This window comes from Copidosoma floridanum, unplaced genomic scaffold (assembly GCF_036245765.1).
Source record: "Copidosoma floridanum isolate Cflo_tuat_1 unplaced genomic scaffold, Cflo_Japanese_pri ptg000040l, whole genome shotgun sequence".
Classification (NCBI taxonomy): Eukaryota; Metazoa; Arthropoda; class Insecta; order Hymenoptera; family Encyrtidae; genus Copidosoma; species Copidosoma floridanum.
The window spans coordinates 2,764,733-2,786,725 of NW_028321917.1; the positions used below are offsets into that span (position 1 = coordinate 2,764,733).

The 21,993-nt window shown below is 34.8% G+C and overlaps 1 protein-coding gene across 2 annotated transcripts in view; it reads left to right on the plus strand.

The window, feature by feature from the left end:
- The first annotated feature begins 6,038 nt into the window (after window positions 1-6,038).
- Window positions 6,039-21,993, plus strand: part of Clic (chloride intracellular channel protein 5) — a 134,444-nt gene continuing 118,489 nt past the window's right edge. Inside the window, exons 1-2 of one of the 2 annotated variants that reach the window (XM_089597854.1) lie at window positions 6,927-6,952; window positions 17,801-17,869. In XM_089597854.1, the coding sequence (XP_089453980.1) occupies window positions 17,840-17,869 (30 nt within the window). In that variant the 5' untranslated portion in view covers window positions 6,927-6,952; window positions 17,801-17,839. Of the gene's footprint in view, window positions 6,953-17,800; window positions 17,870-21,993 lie in introns of both variants that reach the window. The other variant, XM_014352201.2, reaches the window with a different exon arrangement.

Here is a 21,993-nt window from a genome sequence, read left to right on the forward strand (position 1 = left end):
CCTGCGAGTTCAGCACATACCTGTTCAGCCGTCTGCACATGTGTTCATTTGCTATTTCACACACAGTTGGTAATAAAAAGACGAGTGCCCGACTTAAGCGTTTTGAAACGTATCAAAGTCATTCCTTTTAAGCGCCCTTGGCCATGGTGTAAGATAAGACAGGTGGTACCAAGTACCCAGCGTTGGGTTAGGCGGATTCAATATCGGAACTTTTTCCCTAGATCGTATATATAGCTAAACGATCTAGGGAGAATGTTCCGTCGAGCAGAGAGCACAGCAGTGAAGGGGCATTGCCAAAGACGCCTGAAAATTAAAAATTGTAATATTATAACACAAATGCCTAATCACCCAATGACCCGGGGCGCCAACTGGCCTCTCTATTAAATCATAAAGTATTAATTATTAACGCAAGCGCCTATCACCCATTTGACCCGGGGTGCTTACTGGCCTCTCTATTAATTAATAAAGTATTAATTATTAACACAAGCACCTATCACCCGATGACCCGGGGTGCTTACTGGCCACTCTGTGAAATAATAAAATATTAATTAATAGCACAAGCGCCTATTACTCAATGATCCGGGGCGCTAACTGCGGCCACACTATTATATTATTAAATATTAATTATTAACACAAGCGCCTATCACTTAATGACCTGGGGCGCTCACTGGTCACTTTATTGAACGATAAATATTATTGAATAATAACACAAGCGCCTGTCACCCAATGACCCAGGGTGCTTACTTGCCACTGTATAAATTAATAAAAGGTTAATTAATAACCCAAGGGCCTATCACCAAGTGACCCAAGGCGCTTACTGGTCGCTTTATTAAACGATATATATTATTAATTTATAGCACAAGTGCCTATCACCTATTAACCCAGAGTGCTTACTGGCCTCTCTATTAAATAATAAAATATTAATTAACAGCATAGGCACCTATCTTCTGATGACCGTTGTGCTATTAATCAATAATATATATCGCTTAATAAAGCGACCAGTAAGCGCCCCGGGTCATCGGGTGATAGGCGCTTGTGTTAATAATTAATATTTCATTATTCAATAGAGTGGCGAATAAGCACGCCGGGTCATCGGGTGATAGGCGCTTGTGTTAATAATTAACAATTTATTATTTAATAGAGAGGCCAGTTAGCGCCCCGAGTCATTGGACGATAGGCACTTGTGTTATTAATATTACAATATTCAATTTCCGCGTGTCTTTGGCAATGCCCCTTCACTGCTGTGCTGTCTGCTCGACGGAACATTCTCCTTAGATCGTATAGCTATATATACGAGAGTGCGCGGTGGCTCAGTCGGCTAGGTCGTGAATTGGCACGCGGGAGACCGTGGTCCAATTCCCGGCCAGTGCGACTTTTCGAGCAAGTACCTCTGTGATTTTTCACATGTGCTTTTTCACCACGCAATGCTCCTTGAGGAGGGTTTAGGTGACCTTCTTGCAGCACACATTGCCTAATTTCCCCCTACCCCCTCTCAGTAATGGAAGGCCTCCCATCCCTTATCCCTTTCTTCTCCCAAGTGCTAAGTGCCCATAGTAGTGCCCTTATTAAAGGAGCCGGACGTAGAGCACTATACTTGATAAAAAAAAAAAAAAAAAAATCTATTTATTGTGCCTTTCTTACTCATACGTCATCTGACGAGTGTGATATAACTGTACCACATAACTTTTTTTTGCTTCACGGGCCTATGTTATAACATAGGCCAGTATACAGAAAAATAGTTATATGGTACGGACCCTGGGCACTACTTGTGTAGTGCACTTACCGTGTGTTCCAGTAGCGCTCTCCGACAACTTACCGACAACATAAACATGACGCTAGATATCGTAAGTTATAATTAAGTTGTCGGTTAGTTGTCGGAGAGCGTTACTGGAACACACCCATATTCGAAAGCTTTATTAAATAATTATAAAGGCTTGTATAGATACAGCATATTTTATTATTAAATTACATTGGTTTGAGAACTGTGGGTTGGATCTTAAAACTAATTTTTAATCCTAAGTTGGTCTCGCGAATTGGATTTTGAAAAAGGCCATCAGTAAAAATCTGAGTGCCGCAACTGGGAATCGAACCCACGACCCCTTGAGCTGTGTTGTGTCAATGGCTAGCACGCTAACCAACTGAGCTAATAGATTCGTTCACCTTACAATCCAGGGACGGTCAGGGACAGTGTGGGCGAGTCGGAGACGAAAGTGAACAAGTGCTATTCTCCGATCGTCCCCAATCGTCCTCGACCGTACGCGATGCGCAGTTGTACACGTTAGGTTAGGTTAATGCAAAAAGTAAACAAACTTGTTTGTATTTGCACTTCTTTATTTACAAACTATTGTTTACATACAGCATTAACCTAACCTAACGTGTACAACTGCGCATCGCGTACGGTCAGGGACGATCGCGGACGATCGGAGAAGAGCACTTGTTCACTTTCGTCTCCGACTCGCCCACACACAGTAAAAAATTTTGTAGAAAAATTACTACGCTACGCATTGGAAAAAATCCGACCAATGCTAGACGTAGTATATTAACTATGAAAATAGCTACAATACTTTTACAATAGAAAAATTACTACGTGAATAGTAATAATTAAGAAGAAAACTTGTCTATAGTATATTTACGACAGCATTAGAGAAATTACTATCAGTTTTGTATACTAACTATGGATATAGCTATAATACGGCCACAGTAGAAAAATTACTACGTGAATAGTAATAATTAAAAGGAAAGGGCTAAAGATAAATCGACACCCACTCCTTAATAATTAAACTCGTGTGATTGTTTGTATTACTACCTACTTATTAATTAGAGAACTCCATGCTGTGAAATTTTTCATAAAACTACAATTGTGTTTATAATACTAACTTAACGACTATGATTTATGGATTACTTTTTTTTGGTGGTTAGCCGTAATTTTTTAAATTTTTTTTTCGAATGATTATACTTTGTCATGGACCGTTTTCTTCATTCCCCTATTAGCACCATCAGGCACTATCAGTAAAAAATAATACTGTACAAAAAGTAAAAAATGTGCTGCTTTTTCTGGATACACACGATTGAAGACAAAATAAGCTGCAAGTAGCATAGACAAAGCATCCAGTAAATTATGAACTTTGTCTTCCACAATAAGATTATGTATTGCCAAAATAAAAGTTAATTAAACATTAGGAACGACAATTTAGTTGATCAATTTGGAACTGACACGAAAACCAGAGCTTCAACACACAAACAGCACTACGACATTTTTTCGATTATTCCAGCGCCTGCAGATTATGCGAAATGAAATTTCAATAGAAATCAACGAATATCACTTTACTACGCTGATAGTGTTTTTACAATTCTACAAGTAATATGTAACTACAAAATAGTATTTTACCAAATGCAATAGTTGTGTATTATACTACACGGCGTCGTAAAATAACTACGCTACGCATTCGTCGGATTATTTCCAACTCTAGACGTAGCAAAATTACTACCATCGTAGTGAACTTACTTAAAAATTAGCATTAATAATAGCCGCTTGTAAATTTACTTCGTCAGACGAGGTACATTTACTATAGAAGAGTGGTAATTTTACTAAAAATTTTTTTACTGTGCACTGTCCCCGCCACTCAGAGAACTATTCACAACGGAGACGAGTGATGCGCAGTACGCATACAGCAGAGTACTCGAAACCACGTAAGATGGCGTGACGCCAGCTTTTGTATCGTTGCTGCCCCTCTCGTGTGCTGTGATATAGTCTCCCAACGCATAGAGTAGCTATCCTACCGTATAGCAGTGGAGGCATGTTTTTTCAACGGTTCTGTCACTGCTATACGCCGTGACAAGTTATAACTGTGCAGCAAGGTGCTTTGTACTAAGTATATCGCACGTATTTCTTTTGTATTCGTTGAATTGTAATATACTTTTATATAACTGAACATTACGTTACTTTACTTCTAAAAACTGTGCCATATTTTCTCATAGGTTAATACTGTATTTGCTACATTCATGTATGTAAATAGTCTGGTAGGCCATAAAAGTGATTTAATAGTGACGAAAGTTACTTAATAATGACTGAATGTATACTATTAAGTATAATTATAATATAACAATGCTTTCTTTCTTTGAGAACACGTTATTTTAGAGGATCACCAACGTTGACAGAGCAGATGGTTAAAATATTATACTTCGAGTACTTAGTACAAAGCACCTTGCTGCACAGTTATAACTTGTCACGGCGTATAGCAGTGACAGAACCGTTGAAAAAACATTCCTCTACTGCTATACGGACTATACGGTAGGATAGCTACTCTATGCGTTGGGAGACTATATCACAGCACACGAGAGGGGGTGTAATCCGCAATCGCCGCCAGCACCCGAATAGAAATGTGCCGTAGCTTGCCTGACTGCCTGTGCAGGTCCTGCGCAGGCAAGATAGGCATTTTATGCATATGTGAGGTCAGGCTGTGCACAGTTCCTGAACAGGTCCGGTGCTCTTGCCTGAACTGACATCAACTGTCTGCTACTACAGTATAGTTTTAACCCTTTTTTTAATTAATCTAAATTGGAGCAAAATCATTATTCTCGACGAAAGACGCGAAATAAATATAGAATGTAAATTATTCGTAAAAGAAAAATTTCGGATAAAAGAAAACCGTACATATTTAATGGAAATAATGAAAAAAAAGCTAAACTTACAGAAAATATTAGTAAAAACTCAGCTGTACAGTTTGATTAGCAAGAAATTTAGAGCGATATTCAGCAAGAAATTTTTGAAGAATTAAACACAACTAATGACAGTGTAAGAAAAAAAAAAATCAACTGTCTGCTACTACAATATATGTATATATAGTCTTAACCTTTTTTTCAATAATGTAAAATGGAGCAAAACCATTGTTCTCGACGAAAGACTCGAAATAAATATAGAATGTAAATTATTCGTAAAAGAATAATTTCGAAAAAAAGAAAACCATACAGATTTAATGGAAATAATGAAAAAAAGCTTAACTCACAGATAATATTAGTGAAAACTCAGCTCTACAGTTTGATAAGCAAGAAATTTAGAGCGATATTCAGCTAGAAATTTTTGAAGAATTAAACACAACTAATGACAGTGTAAGAAAAAAAAACAAACAAGTGTCAATATTGATAAAGTTCGTGATTTGAATGTACAACTTCGAAAATGGAAAAGATAGTGTTTCATTGCAAATGGCCACATGGATAAACTTTTAAAAATATTGAAATATCACATTCCCAGCTTACCTGTATCCCATAAAACTTTACTGAAATCAACTTCTCTGTTTAAAAACATTTTTTAAGTAATATAACCTTACTATTTAATTGTGTAAAAGACAGTTCAGGACTAGATTATATTTGTCCAGGTTGCCTGAGCTAAGGCTGCCTGTGCAGGAACCTGAGCAGGTCCTGTGCACATCGTTGGATAAAATTCCATTAACGCCTGAGCAGGTCCTGCGCAGGCAGCTCAGGCACCTGTCCAGGACCTGTTCAGTGCCTGAACTCAATTTCTGTTCGGGCAGTTACATATATACGACGTGACAACGTTGCGTGGTTGGGGGCGCTACTGTCGATTTACTGGTGATGTGATCCGCAATCTCACCAGCAGTAAAGCAGACGACGTCCGTCTACTTGCTCTTTTTCGTGACATTTTCCGACATTCTGTCGTCTGCTTTGCTTTGTTTACAATCAGAAAATGTCACGAAAAAGAGCTAGTAGACCGACGTCGTCTGCTTTACTGCTGGTGAGATTGCGGATCACATCACCAATAAATCGACAGTAGCGCCCCCAACCACGCAACGTTGTCACGTCGTACATATGTAACTGCTGGCGGCGATTGCGGATTACACCCAGGGGCAGCAACGATACAAAAGCTGGCGTCACGCCATCTTACGTGGTTTCGAGTACTCTGTTGTATGCGTACTGCGCATCACTCGTCTCCGTTGTGAATTGTGAATAGCTCTCTGAGTGCGACCGTCCCTGGATTGTAAGGTGAACGAATCTAATGACGAGCTCATAATATATATATATTCTGATGTCGTCTGCTACACCTTACTTACAAATCCTACAAATTTAAATACCGAGCTGGTCGGCCGTGTCCCTAGTTACAGATGACTGGTTAATTTTTCTGCATAAATAATCATTACTCTGAAAACTCATTTTCACGTTTGTTAAAATAAGTCATTGTAAAATTTTGTGACACTGACTTTAACCTCTCACTGTGCCACTTTGTCCCCAATCTCAATCAACTCGTCTTGTAATGCACAATATTTGTAAGAAGGCTTCCTAATTGACAGTTATTTAGCCTTGGAATCATTTTTTTTTTTGGACGCGACCTCCCGTTCCCGTACTATACTAGGGTACTTTTTTTTGATCGGTCGGTTAGTCGGTCCGATTCCTTGAGATGTATATCAATATACATATCATGAATATAGGTATACTTTCTTTAGGAATGGGACCGAACGACCGATCGCAAAAAAAACGTACCTTATAAATATATGTCACTATGTAAGCATTCGTATCTTTCACGTCAACACAGAGTGAATGTTAAATAAAATTAAATCTTGCATACTTTTTGCCAGTTTCCTTTAAGATCAGGAAACTCAGTGTCCCAGCGTAAAATTCAACTATCTTTTTTTTTTTACACAGTAGTGTTAATCATTACTCTCAGCCGATATATGTATTATATCTGAACTAATATTTTTATTTGTGTTGTGAAGAGTGATTGAACTTAAGAGAAAAAGGTGCCCCCAGTTAATTAGTATTGTCTTTCCTGTGAATACGTACGTATGTAAGTGTTATATTCGTAGAGGCGAAATTGTAAAAGCTTCGAGTCACGCGAGTGTATTACAGCTAGCTAAAGGAGACGGCTAGAATGGCGGACGACAGCCACGAGAACGGCACAAGCAACGGCGATGTACCCGAGATAGAGCTGATTATTAAGGTAAGAAAAGTTTTTCTTATTGATCTCTCTTTTTCCTACATATCCTTAAATACTTAGCCTATGTATGTGTTTTGGTGTATAATGTTGGTGTATAATTCAAAATGTAGCTAGATCTTTCATATAACAGTAAAAATAAGAATGTATGGGTTTGTACACGTAAATCGCATTTTGCATGTAAAGAGGTATATGTACGCGTCATCACTTCTATTAGTACAACTAGATATGCGTCATGCATATTTAGATATTCGACATTATTGCTAATATACAATTAACTCAAGTGTACGGTTTAATTTAAACGCTGATCACAGGGGCGTTGTAAGGTGTTCCTTGCCTCTTATCAACTAACTGGACTGATTGAAAATCTGTTTAACCTAAAAGTTGATATCCAAACAGATATTTTGGATATTATATGCAATCATCCTTGTATATAACGGAAAAAATAGTAAAAACGCAGATTCTTTGTCTAACTCCATAAAATAACGTTTAAAAGTTTATTTCGCGAATGTCTCGTAAACTCTAATAGATAAAATGAAATTAATAATATCAGCATGTAGAGCAAAAAATTGTATACCGTGTTGATATTTCAGCTTTATTTGGTTGCACTCAAAATTAAAAGATAAAAACTGAGGTAGCTTCATAGCAAAAATCTACTTAATGACATATGTTTCAATTGATTGATTTGCATCTGCTAAATTCATTATTATCCTTGATTATATTCCAAGCCTGACAAATATTCGAGAAATTTTCATGCAAAGTTTCTGTTTTTAACATTAGCTATTGTAGAATAACATTAGAAAATGTGTTAGGGGTACTATTGCAGTATTTACAAAATGGTGTGCTTTGAACATTTATCGAAGAAATTCAGTTCGTCAAATTGTTGTAATTTTTTTTTTTGTATTAATATAAGACTCAAAAACTATTTAATTCCCCGTTTATAAACGTGTAAACTCATGTACCTATTATTGTGCACGTATTATTGTGGTCTATTTCAATGCTAAATCAACGAGGTATCCACAATAATACCATCATAGTGAGAAATGTAACATGTGCACTAGTTATTGCAGATGTGATACTTTTTTATGCAAATGTAAAGTTTTGAACGCTATTTTGGAACTGAAGTCCGATTTATTAGATATTCTATAATTTAATTCAGTGACATCAAGTGTTTACTCACCATAACTCATCATTTCAATTAAAATATGTGCATCGTTCGAGAGTTCCGCAATAACTGAAGCAACCGCAACAATACTCTATTTCTAAAGATAATTGAAACATTTATATCACTTTTTCTAAAGATAATTAAAACATTTGAGCAGACACATTATCAGGTACTTGTAGGACAATCCCTCCGAAAGAAGTAATATGTAATCATTTTTGTAATTACATATGTACACACACTTGTAAAGTTCCACTTGGAATTTCTTTTGGAATTACAGATGTGGTTTTGGAACTGGACTTCCAAATAATATTCCAAGTGTCTTTCCAAGTGTTATTCCATTTAACATTACTTATGTAATTTCATAGGAAAACTTAAAAGATTCAAGGTCAAGTATACCACTTATAAGCAGTTTACTTCCTGAACAGGACTAATATCTGTAGTGCTTACAAATCTTTTTCATGTCTGAAGCAGAACAAATTTTTATTCGGTCAGATAATGCCTTAAAAAAACTTGAACTGAATCATCACAAAAAATTATGCATGATTGCAATCCTCTTGTAAGAACTTTAAAATCCAATTATGATTTTTGAACAGTAGATGAACTTGAAATCTTTAAATTGATTATTCATGCCGACCGAACCCCTGTGTTGGGGTGCATCGAGGACGATACAATGCGCCCAGGGTGAATGAAGTTGCTGCAGCACTATCAGTTGCCGAAGAAAAAGGCCCTAGAGACATTCTACATAGTCGACATTGCCGGTTGGAGCGAATTTCTGAGCTCCACCGATTATACGGCTCCTTGCAATATCCTCTTATGTTTGTTTTCAGAAAAAATGGATATTCTATTGATATACCACTTCACAGTCTTCCAAACAAAACAGTTTCTTGCACGCAATTTTACTCTTATAAATTGATGCTAAGAAATAATCGTATAAATTACCTGTTATCCAGTAAATAAGCCGGAAAGGGTAGAAAAATGAGAAAACACAACCAGTTTGAATGAGACCTTTTGCATTGTGTTTCCAAAACCTTCAAGAACATTCATCACCCTTAACCTATTCTGGCAAATAAAAATTTAAAAAACTAGGGTAGTTTCAACCCCTGTTGGCATCCCAAAAATTTTGTTAAATTGTTATTTAGCCTCTAAAATGGCCCCTCGGGGGTTTTTTTGGGTCGCTGAACACGATTATGACGACGGCGATAATCTCCAAGGTATCTAGTGCCCAGATAGACAGGATCAACGTCATCTCTAGGAGTTGTATAGAAATTCGTAACGTAGACAGTTGAGACTTGTTACATGTCACGTACGTGTACATGTAAATAATAGCTTTCTTATCTCTACAAAAAGTAAAAAATTAAGGTATCTAGTGCCCAGATGGACAGGATCAACGTCATCTCTAGGAGTTGTATAGAAATTCGTAACGTAGACAGTTGAGACTTGTTACATGTCACGTACGTGTACATGTAAATAATAGCTTTCTTATCTCTACAAAAAGTAAAAAATTGTTTAAAATATTTGTACTGAGTTTTTATTCATTACTGGATTAACATATTTACACTAATCATAGTCTGATTCTTGTTCTAGCACTGCCGATGAATATTCTGTACTATCTTTAGTCCGAATACTTGAATTGTATGGCAACATTTTATAAAAATAAATTTTGATACAGCAATCGTAGCTTCTGAAATATTAAAAAATTGTAACGTTGTAAATATCTAAGATATATTATAACTATTTAAGTACGGAATGATCTGTCTGAAATGATTTATATTCAACAATAAGAATTAAAAGTTGGTGCCCTTAAAAGCTGCAGCAAGTGCATGCACAAAAGCGCACAAAGATATGAACTAGACTCCAAGTTTTATTGATGCTAGAATAATAAAATTTAAAAAAACATAATGTTCTTTAAAAAGTAATTAAATTCAACGTGAAAAATGATTCCTATTATAACTTGACTTTATCATGCAATTTTCATGAAAAGCGGCATTATTTACAAACGTAAATAGAACACAAACACATTGCCCTTACAATTTATCAGATCTTTCAAAAATTTGAAATTTGATGATACGTGATTAGTTTAAAAACGTCCGATTTATTTATTTTGTAAAATCACAAACACAAAATTTAAAAATTTAAAAACATTAATAATTCAAAAAGCAATGAGTGTACATGATGAGACTTTAGAATTTTTATTTCATATTTGGTTCATTGACCCAAAAAACCCCCGAGTAACAAGTATCAACTGTCTACGTTACGAATTTCCATAAAACTCCAAGAGATGACGTTGATCCTGTCCACCCTGGACACCATATACCTCAGAGATTATCGCCGTTGTCATAATCCTGTTCAGCGACACAAAAAACCCCCGACAGACCATTTTGGGAGGCCGAATATCAATTTTATGAATTTTTTTACCACGTCACTTTTTTAGGGTGCCTACAGGGGGTTGAAACTACGCTAGTTTTAACCATTTATAATTGCCAGAGTAGGTTTAGGATGATAAAGGTTTCTGAAGGTTCTGGGAACACAATACAAAAGGTCCCATTCAAATCGGTTGTGTTTTCCCATTTTTCTGCATATTAGTTTTTTCCGGCTTATTTACTGGATTATTGCTTTATTATAACAACTTAATCAATTTGTTGTTGATAAAAATAATCACAGATCTTTTGCTTTACTTGAGAACACATAAAAAATAACTGTTTGCCGTAACTTTGATTTATCTACAAGATGCAATAAATAATGATAGTAACATTGAACCCTCCAGTATCGGACAGCCTGTAACTTTACCATCCTTATTCACTGGCTCACCGCGATTTATGCATGAAAAAACTCATGATGCAATGGCTTACGTACGTGCGTTTGGGCATTCATGTTTATTTATCACCTTGACATGTAATCCTGAATGGTCGAAAAATGAAAAATGAATCACACAAATCATAAACCTTCAGACAGGAATGACATTGTTTCAAGGGTTTTTCACTTAAAATTAAGAAAACTTAAAGATGTCCTCATTTAGAAAGCAATATATGGTGAAGTTGATGCTTGGATCTATAGTGTCGAATGGAAAAAACGAGACCTACCTCACATGCACATACTTTTATGGCATAAAACAAAAATTCAGCCAGATAAAATAGACAATATCATTTTAGCTGAATTAATAGATTCTCAACAAGATCCCATGCTATTTAAAATCGTTTTAAAAAGTATAATTTGTAGACCTTGCGGCGAATTCAACATGGCTTCACCATGTATGAATAATGGAAAATGTACAAAAAAGTATCCTTAAAATGTTGTTAAAGAAACTCAAACTGCAAATGACGGCTACCCAACCTATCGTAGAAGAGCTCCTGCAGATTGAGGTCATAGTTCTGTACTTACAATTCGTGTCAAAGATGTACAAATTGATAACCGTTGGGTTATACCATACTCACCCGTCTTATCTCAATGTTTCAATGCACACGTAAATGCCGAATTTTGTCATTCAGTGCAAGCAATTAAATATATTTGCAAATACTTCAACAAAGGATCAGATCGTTCTACTTTTTCAGTTGGAAATATTGACGAAATTGTAAACTATGTCAATAGACGCTATATTTGTTCCTCTAAGGGATTTTAGAGTTTTTTTGATTTTGAGATTCACGCACGGTCTCCTACAGTCTTACATTTAGATGTCCATCTTGAAAATTATCAAATTTTGAACTTTGCGTAATAGATGATTTTGCTAGAACTCTTTTGTATTCTGAAGTGGCCGCCTATTCCCGATGGGACAATAATAAATTTGTGAAAAGAGAACAAGGAAAAGATGTTCCAGGCTGGCCAGAAATGAAAAAAGATTCAGCCATAGGTATACCTATATTCTATGGAGTTTATACGATTTGTCCCACTCAATCAAAGTGCTTCCATCTTCAAATGGTACTCCAATATGTTCGAGGCCTAATTTCATTTGAGTACTTAAAAACCGTTGATTATATGTATATATATGCAACTTTGAAAGCTGCCTGCTACGCACTTGGTTTATTGGAAAATGATGATCAATGGAAATTAACACTTGCTGCTTTGTCTAAAAATCTATTTATATTACGTTGTGACGTACAGTATCTAGAACCTTTGTAAGTTCGCGCCCAAGACTCACCTCTCACGGCGCATGAGCAGCGGATACAGAGTATGATGATCACCTCTCGGCGGCAGGCCAGAGCGTTATCAGCTCTCCCGCTCTCTCTCTCCGATCAGCCTCCGAACCTAACGCCACGCACGCGACTGCTCTCGCTTTGAGACTCTAATAAACGAATATATACTTTCTTCCACGTGTATTCAATCCCCTTACACCCCGAAACTCCACAATTCCCACGTAACAACGTGACTTATTTGCAGTTATTTTAGTTTTTTGTGAGTCATTGCAACCTCAAATTTTGTAGGATATGTTCGAACAACAATTATGCGAAGATATTCTTCACTCTCGACGAATTCAACTCAACGATTTTGAAATCGAATGTATTTTCAGCTGTAATTTTGCCACATTATCAGCTAAAAATATAGCTGAAACTGCATGCGTTTGCATGGGCCATGGGAATAGCTATATTTTTAGTTACATTTGACAGCTGATTTATTAGCCAAAAATCTAGCCAAAACTGTACGAGCTACAGGAGCAGCTGTTATTCACAGCTAATTACTTAGCTAATAAATTTAGCTGATGTTGCATGCATGTGTAGGCTACGGGAATAGCTGTATTTTTAGCTAATTCAGTAGCTATAAATTTAGCTGATATTGCATGTATTCAAATAAGTTATAAATGTTATAGATGTGCGAATAGTTTTGGATACTTATTTTTGTCATATGTGTATATTAAGTTCTTTACATATATGCATGTTTATTTATAATAAGTAGCACTTGAGTAACAAAATGATAGTTCGAAAAATAAGTTATAATTCTTAGGTAAGTCTATGATAAGAAAGATTTTAGTAATTTTGTGATACGTTGTAGACTTATGTCATGTCTAGTGCAAGAATAAAGTTATCTGAAAAGATTAAGCTACCGATAATATTAATAAATGATGATTAATTTAACTTGAGTCATAATTTCAACGTTGACTGTATACATTCTGCATGCTTACTATTTCAACGTTATATATAATAAAAATTATAAGTAATAAGTTGTTATATTTTTGAAGTTGTTTGATTAATTTTTTTTTATATTATTGTAATACTCAGATTAATTTTAGACCTGTGTCAAATCTAGTATGAATTTTAAATAAATAAAAAAAAATTTTTATATTGTTAAACACTAAGTTAAGCAAAAGTTATAATTAAAAGTCAGACTTTTAAAGTCTACTCAATATTCTGAATGCTCTATGTTCTTGATTAAGCCTTATAAGGAATTTTTCCATATGATTAGCGTTGGTGTTGTTCTGCAGTGGCCGCAATTGGTTTCACTGAAGGAGAAAAAAATTTTAACAAAAATAGGTAATATCTCCTTACATAATTTATCTTGAAAAATTTGCAGCTGGTCACCTTTCTCCTTTTTTGCTTGTTGAACTTGACAATTATATTCCCTTGTAATGTGCTTATTCAAATTTTACAATTTTTGGACAAAATCAATGGAGTCCTCTACCATGTTCATCTTTTTTTTCAAGTAATAGTAAAGACTTCCTATTGAAAACACACATATTAGAAATTTTACTATAAACAAAATTATGTTAAATAATTATTTACTTACTTCTTACAGCACCGTACTTGACTGGGCTTATCTGCTTGCGTGGGTTTACTCCGTTTGGCGTTTTGCAGATAGGATCGCCTGATACGCATCTTTGACACATTTCATGGGAACTGTAAAGACTTCGCAATATATATATTGTAAATCTTCTTGGATTCGGTTGCGCTAGAGCTGTTTCAAAATCAGCCTTCTTTATACTAATGTCGTTTCCAAGAGATATCATTTTGACCTATTACAATGAATGTTCCTCAATTAAAAATGAAAATGTATTAAACAGATCTAAATTATGTTACATTAGTTACGTACCCTTTCGCCATTGTCGTGTATGATCACAAATTCTTTTTTAAAATCATTTGACTGAGATTTGCATTGTTTATATTCTTTTTCTTTGGTCCCTTGATTAAATTTAGCAAAGTACAACTTTTTTTTGCGGGGTTTATAATGGATAAAAATTTATCATTATTAGATATTGGTGTTAAAGTTACTCGTGTGAGAGAAACAAGCTGGAAAAAACAATTATTTACAATACTTGATTGATGTATGTAAAAAAAAATTAATTTCATTTATCTAATACACTTACTAACCTTACAATCGCCTGGCTTCTCAGTTAACTTGTTTTTATCAGCAGACAAAACATCTGTTAATTAATAAAAGTAGCAATAACTTTAAATACAGATGCTGAATACAAAACTAAAAATAAATATGCAATTACCTGAGTCACTTAGATTTCCTCTCAGCTTTGAACTAGCTTCCTTGTTTTCCTGAAGTTCTTTTAATTTTTTTTTTTTTTTTTTGAGTCATTCCAATTCCAATAACAAATGATGATGTTGCCCTGCAGATCTTGATCATTGCCTTTATTGCTTAATGTAGTATCAAAAATAGAATTGACAATTTCCTTAGTAGGAGATAGGTCGAGATATTGTTCAATATTGTCGGCAACTTCTTGTACTTTCTCAAACTGGGGCAAGAGTAAGTTGTCGTTTGATATAAAGGCCTTCACTTTACGACTTACAATATCATTTTCGTTGCTTTTTAAAGCATCTTCTGCTTTTTTACGATTCTGAAAACATAAACAAATTGTTTATGTTTCAATCACGTAATCGGTTACTGAATCATACAATATTAAATCGTTAAGCAATAGATACATTACATACCTCATATTCCCTTCTTTGTTGTTTTTTATTCTTTTCTTCCTCACAATCATCTGACCTCGAATTGACGATATGTTGAACTCTGCTTTTCTTTTTCTTTGCATTTTTTTCATTCCCCAAATCCTCTAAGCTTGAGCTTTCCCTCCTTTTGCGGTTTTTAATTGTTTTTTTTCTTTTTTCATGACAGTCTGCTTTTTTTTGTACATCGTCATCGTCGAAGTAATCATATGCATCTTCTAGATTTTTACTTTCTGCAGGCCCTTTGAATTTTTTATTTTTGTATTTTTGTATAACTGACAAGTCGAGTCTGGGAAAATTTGCTCGTCTCTTGAGCAGTTGCAGAACTTTATCTGGAGTGCCTGGTTTAGGAAATACATGAATAAAAAAAATAAGGAATTAAAATCTTTTTTTTTTATTTATTAGGGCTTTCAACCCGCAAGTAACATTTATCGAGTATAAATCCCACGTACTTATTCATCGTAACTAATATTTATATGCGTACCCCAGTACCACGTTGTTTGCCATTGTATTTACTACTCCAGTACAAACACATTGGGCATTGTATTCACTATTCCAGTGCTACGGGAAAGTATTTTTCCACACATTTTCTATAACACATATGTATGACTGATAGTTATAATTAGCACTCGAATAGTAAATTCAATGTATAACATTTTCGTACTATAATCTATAGTTGATGAGCGCGCGGTGGCTCAGTCGGCTAGGTCGTGGATTGGGACGCGGGAGATCGTGGTTCGATTCCCGGCCAGTGCGACTTATCGGGCAAGTACCTCTGTGTATTTTCACAAGTGCTTTTTCACCACGCAATGCTCCTCGAGGAGGGTTTAGGCGACCTCCTCGCAGCAAAATTGCCTAATTTCTCCCTACCCCCCTCCTAGTAATGTGAGGCCTCCTATCCCTCTTTCCCTTCCTTCTCCTAAGTGCTAAGTGCCCATAGTAGTGCTCTTATTAAAGGAGCCGGACGTAGAGCACTATGATATAAAAAAAAAAAAAAAAAAAAAACACTATAGTTGATACATTGTACAAGAACTTGATACTGAAGTACTCATAAAATTAATAATAAGAATCAAGAATCACTAGGTAATGTGAATATATAAATAAAAATTTTTTATTTTATATACTCCCTTCGTAATTATATTATTCAGTGATTTGAGGAATGAAAGTGTACGATTCATAAACACTTACGACTAATACCTGGGAGGTTATTTTTTTGTAACGAAAACGAAGTACAAGAAACGAATTTATACGGGAATATCATCTACTGGCTAGATCTGCAATTTGTACTGCGATTTTTTTATCCTTGTTATATTCGTCCTCTTCATAATTGTCACCCATTGCCATTATGGCTACGTAAATTTTTTTCTTATCAAAATCGTCGTTGTTTTTTCGGAAGGATGCTTTTAAACTCAAGTATCTTATAAATCGGCTGGACAGAAATGGAACCCCCTTCTACCATTCTGATTCTCGCGTGTGTTGGTTGCGTAGATGCCTCGATTATGGTTAACGATTATGATGCACTTTAGCTCCTCGTAGAGTTCCTACAAGAAACAAAAATCACCCACAAATCAAGTAAAAATAACAGATAATGGAGCGTTTTGTAAGAAAACAAAGGGATGCATGATTTTGTTGACATGGTAAAATAAAAATTATAAATAAAAAAAACAAAAAAATAGCTGATTGGTCTGTTTTGTTGGGTATGTTACTACTAGGTTGGCACATCGAGACTTTCGAGACACTCGATATTAGTCGATATGGTAGTAATATAAAAAAAGTCGTGGTTATACAATCGTATGTTACGGTAATATACAAGTTAGACTAAGAGCTGAGGCCCAGAGGGGTAATTTTTTGGAACCAGCTGCAACCTGCCCCAATGGATGGAGCATGGAAAGTTGACAAGTCAAAATTTATAGTCGCGGCTAAATTGGAACGATCCTCTTGATCGAAAATTGACTGTCAAGTTAATCAATGACCGTTATAAAATTGGAACCAGCCGCAGTTTTAGCAACTGTATTTGTACAGAAACATGTGCTTGAAACTAGTATTGCGGCAATTTTAAGATTATTAAAAGGAGAAAATTTACTTTTTTCGCGTCGAAAATTGGAAACGATAAGGGTCACGCTTCGGAATTTCTGACGTAAAAAAGGTGAATTCCCCCCCCCCCTTTGAGGAACTCTGGGAGTGGCCTTAATACCATCCCAAAAAAAAAATCCACCCATAACTTGTTTTATGTGTGGGCAAACAGCAATTACGACGATACTTGTATCATAATTTAATTAAAATATATATTTATATGTACGAAATATATTTTGCTCGGAATTTGTTTCTCTGTGTACTGTTTGAAATATGACGTCTTCAGAAAATTTAAGTCGTGATTCATACATGCAGGTGAGATTAAACGTGGCTTCTGAAAACTGCTACCTTTGCGTACCGTAACCTATGTAGCTTGCTACTCAAACAAAAACAATTATTTTTTGTGTTTATACTTTATGTATAGGAATATGAAGAAGTTGAATTTGAAAATGTTACTGCAGAGTTACACCGTACATTTACAGATTCTGCTTCCAATAATTCCAATGTAACTGGAGAAATAACTGCTGATATTTGACTGCAGTAAAGTGAGGAATCAGGAGACAGAAATAATAGTACTTTAATTATTGTTGCAGACAATAACAGCGGTAAAAAAACTTTTTCATTAGTACCTAATTCATTTTGTTTGTTTGTAATGTATTGCCTGTTTTAGTATTATTTAAGATGTGTATATAGTCTCTAAAATCAACCGTATTATTTTTTAACTACTTTTACTTTTAGGTATGAGGAGTGTTGACAATTTAGAACAAACAGTGGTTCATGAAAGTTCACTGGAGAGAGGCTGTGATGGTACGTTTTATTATTTTATTTATTATTGAAGGTTACATGATGACAAAAAAATATAGTTCAGATGCCAGGATGTAATATTTTGGTATATAATTTACACTTTTGATCAAGCTTCATATCAAATAATATAAATGAATCAGTGTAATTAAGTAAAAAAATTACGTATGTATAAAAAAATTTCTTTATTAACTCAATAGTAAATTGCTGTGAAAGGGTACACAAATTTGCATGTTTTATGTTTAATTTTAAAATGACATTGATGGTATATACAATTTGGGAGGTACTGCTATAAAATGATATTTAACGTGTTTTCTTAAGTTACTTTTGTCAAAAAAATTATGTTTGCATGTATCGCAGATGTACACACAATCTCTAGTGTGTACATTCATGTGGAGTTTTTTATTGTTGGCCCGTGTAAAACTTTTTTTACACACATCACATGCAAACTTTTTGTTCGAGTGAGTCTCTGCATGAGTATGCACTTGAGAGTACGTGGAAAAAGACTTACTGCACTGATGACACTTAAATTTCTTGATATTATTATAAGTACTTACGTGTGACAATAACTGACTCTTCGTACAAAATGATTTCCCACAAATTTTACACAAAAAAGTTTTCATATTGAGGTGACTTTTCATATGGATATTTAAATTACTCTTTTGCGAAAAGTCTCTACTACATACTTTGCTCTATATGGTTTCTCTTCAATATGTTTTCTGCTGTGAATATTGAGTTGAGATTTGTGTTTGAATATTCTATCACAGACCAAACACAAAAACATTGTTTACGACCAAAAGTGTAGTTGTCTGATGTGTGGGTTGTTACCTGATCTCCTGCCTAATCGAATAAAACAAATATTATATTTGAAATATTTCATCAAATAAAACGTGGTTTGACAAAAGTTAATAGAGTGTTTTGTTAGGTTACCTGTTAGATGTTTAGTGTATGAATCATTAAGCTAATGGTTTTCAAATTAAAATAAAAATTCCGAGGGAATTGCGGGTATAACAGGTAATACAAATATGTACACTTTTTAACTAATTATTGAAAATCATTATACGAATGTAAAAACTTCCGTGGTAAATAATTTATTAATAAGAAGATCGTGTTACAGTATGACGGATTATAGCTTGCAGCTGACTTTTTCGAAACGCAATAGGGCTTCATATTCGTCACTGGAGTAGTAAATACAGTAGATTTGTTCAAGCCACTTTCGGTTCGGTTCGGTTCGGTTCTCTTATATCAACAAAATATACCTATACATAGGGAACCAAACATAACCGGTTCTCTTTGGTTCCCTATGGAAATGGTGAACTAACAAACTAATCTCTGATAGCGCAACCGGTACTTAGACTCTAGCCAATGAAATGTGAGGACGGTTTATGCACGAAAGTAGACGTATATATGTAGCCTGCAGTTCATATGTGTACTTTCGTGCATAAACCATTCTTACATCTCATTGGCTAAAGTCTAAGTACCGTTCGCGCCATCTGAGATTAGTTTGCTAGGTCGCCATCCCCACATATAAGTATATTTTAAGTAACGGATTAGCTCTAATTTTGCTGCAAATGGCACTTTATTAACAAATTTTGTATTTTCCATCTATTGGTGAAAGTTGCGACTGGTTTTTAAAATTGACTACATGACAGTACTGTATTCACCAAATAACTCTTTACCAAAATAAAATATAACTAAAATATTTCGGATCTGTTTGAATCATGAAGTTCCTCGATTCTGGTAAGAATAGCGGCTGGTTTAGATTATCGACTACCCTCGGGCTTGGGCCGTAGCTCTTGCTCTAGTCTAAGAGCTGAGGCCCAGGGAGAAATTTTTTGGAACCAGCCGTGAATCTAACTAATATTAAGAAAGCTTATGATTTGTTGAGATCTGAAGTATTTTTGCGATACCGATAAACGGTGATGAGTTATGTCAGTTTTAAAAAATTGCCTCATACAGAAATTTAGAACCCGCAACCTGCCCCAATGGATAGTAGATATAAAGTTGACTACGGATAATCACAGTCGCTGCCAAAATGGACTAACACTCTTGACTGTCAAATTAATCAATGACCGTTATAAAAATGGAACCAACTGCAACTTTATCAAACGTAGTTTTATAATAACATATGCTCGAGACCAAAGTTGTGGAAATTTTGAGATTATTAAAAAAGGATAATTTACCTTTGTCGCGTCAAAAATTGGGGACAGTAAGCGTCGCGCTCCGAAATGTCTGACTCAAAAAAAGTAAATTATATTTAACTTCTTTCTAACTTCCATCTTACGCAGGAGCCATATTCACTAACTTTGTCAGCCTTCTCACTGAAGAAAAAGATGTTTTGAGAAAAAATTTTGATCAATCAGAGCACCAACATAGGGCTTAAGAATTCCTCTAATTGGTTGAAACTTTCTGATTTGGAAATCTTGCGTGTAAGAAAGCATCTTCTCTGTAAGGAAACTCCATGTAACCCCACCCCGAGGCGTACCACTCAAATATTTAACTTAGAATTTTTTTTACAACATTACACGTATTTTACTGATTATTGAGCAGCAACTGTAGAAATTAATAGTAATTTGAAAGACAAATGTTTTTAAAAATAAATTTTAAATAATTTTGAATAATAAATTGAAATAATAAAGAAGAAATACGAAGACATAATTCATTTAAATACTGTTTCAGATTATACAAACGATTTGGATGACGTAAATTCATGCAGTTATATCGACAACAACATTTATAGTAACGTAAGATTCAGTCAGCACTTTTTATGATACAATTATACTTCCGTATATATTTTTTACCTCGTATATATTAGAAAAACCAGAATATAATCAGGTTATTCAGGAAAATGTAGTTTAACGTTTATAAAAAGATCTCATCTTCCAGTTAATGGTGCAGTTTCGTTGTGTAAAATGATCAATTGTTTTTTTAATTGTCACATTATACCAGGTACACGGTGTTTTATGGACAAATATTTTTACCCAACAGAAAACATCGAATATCATGCCAATTGTCCGAAATGAAGAGGATATATCGATACGTATACTTGAAACCAACGCTTCATTTTCTGTTGCAATTGCGAAGAAAATATTAATTTGAAGTCTCTGTCATATACTGATTTTTTTGTATTACTTGATGTTACAAATGAAATAAAACATAATATTGAGAGTAATTCTGAATATTATGATACTATCGTTAGTGGTAAGCAAAGACTAGTACCTAGTCACATAACAGATATTTATGATGGCTTGTGCTATTAAAATTTGTGTAAGTAACTTGCTGATAATGGCAAATCAAATTACACGACCGTCACTTTTAATAGCGATGGTTCGCCTATATTTGTAAGTTCTAAGTATTCAGTTTGGCCTATTCAAATTACGATAAATGAAGTTCCCATTTGTAACAGAAGTAACCCACTTATCGTAGCTTTGTGGTTTGGACGTGATAAACCAAACATGATATTATTTGTACGATCATTTGTTGAACGAATGAACATGTACTCTGAAAAAGGAATATGTTGTATAGTCAATAATGAGACAAGACATGTTAAATTGTTTTCCCTATGCTGTTGCGTGGATACAATATATAGAGCTCAAATGCAGGGAATCATTCAGTTCAACGGTTTCTTTGGTTGCAACTGGTATTTACAGCGTGGAGAAAAAGTAAATTATGGTAGAGGTCATGCTTTAAAGTATCCAGTTCCAGATGAGAATGATTTTATCCAGCTACGCACGCAGGAAAATACTCTGATTGATTTGCAAATAGCCTTACAGACACATTCGACAATTCATGGTGTAAGAATCGTTTCTCCACTTTGGCTTTTAAATGGTTTCAATATCATAGATGGATTTGTCCCAGACCACATGCACTGTGTGGATCTGGGTATTGCAAAACAGTTTTTTAATTATTGGTTTTATTCCAGGGGAGAAGTTACTCGTTTTCAGCGAGCGATATTAAAATTCTAACTCAACAATTTCGTTCTTTTAAGGTTCCATGTCATTGATCACGATTATCCAGGTCAATATGCGATACAAATTTTTGGAAAGCCCGAGAGTGGGAAAACTGATAGTTTACCCTTATTGTATGAAGTTGCGCTTAGAACACCTTATTTTAAGACATAGGTTTATCAC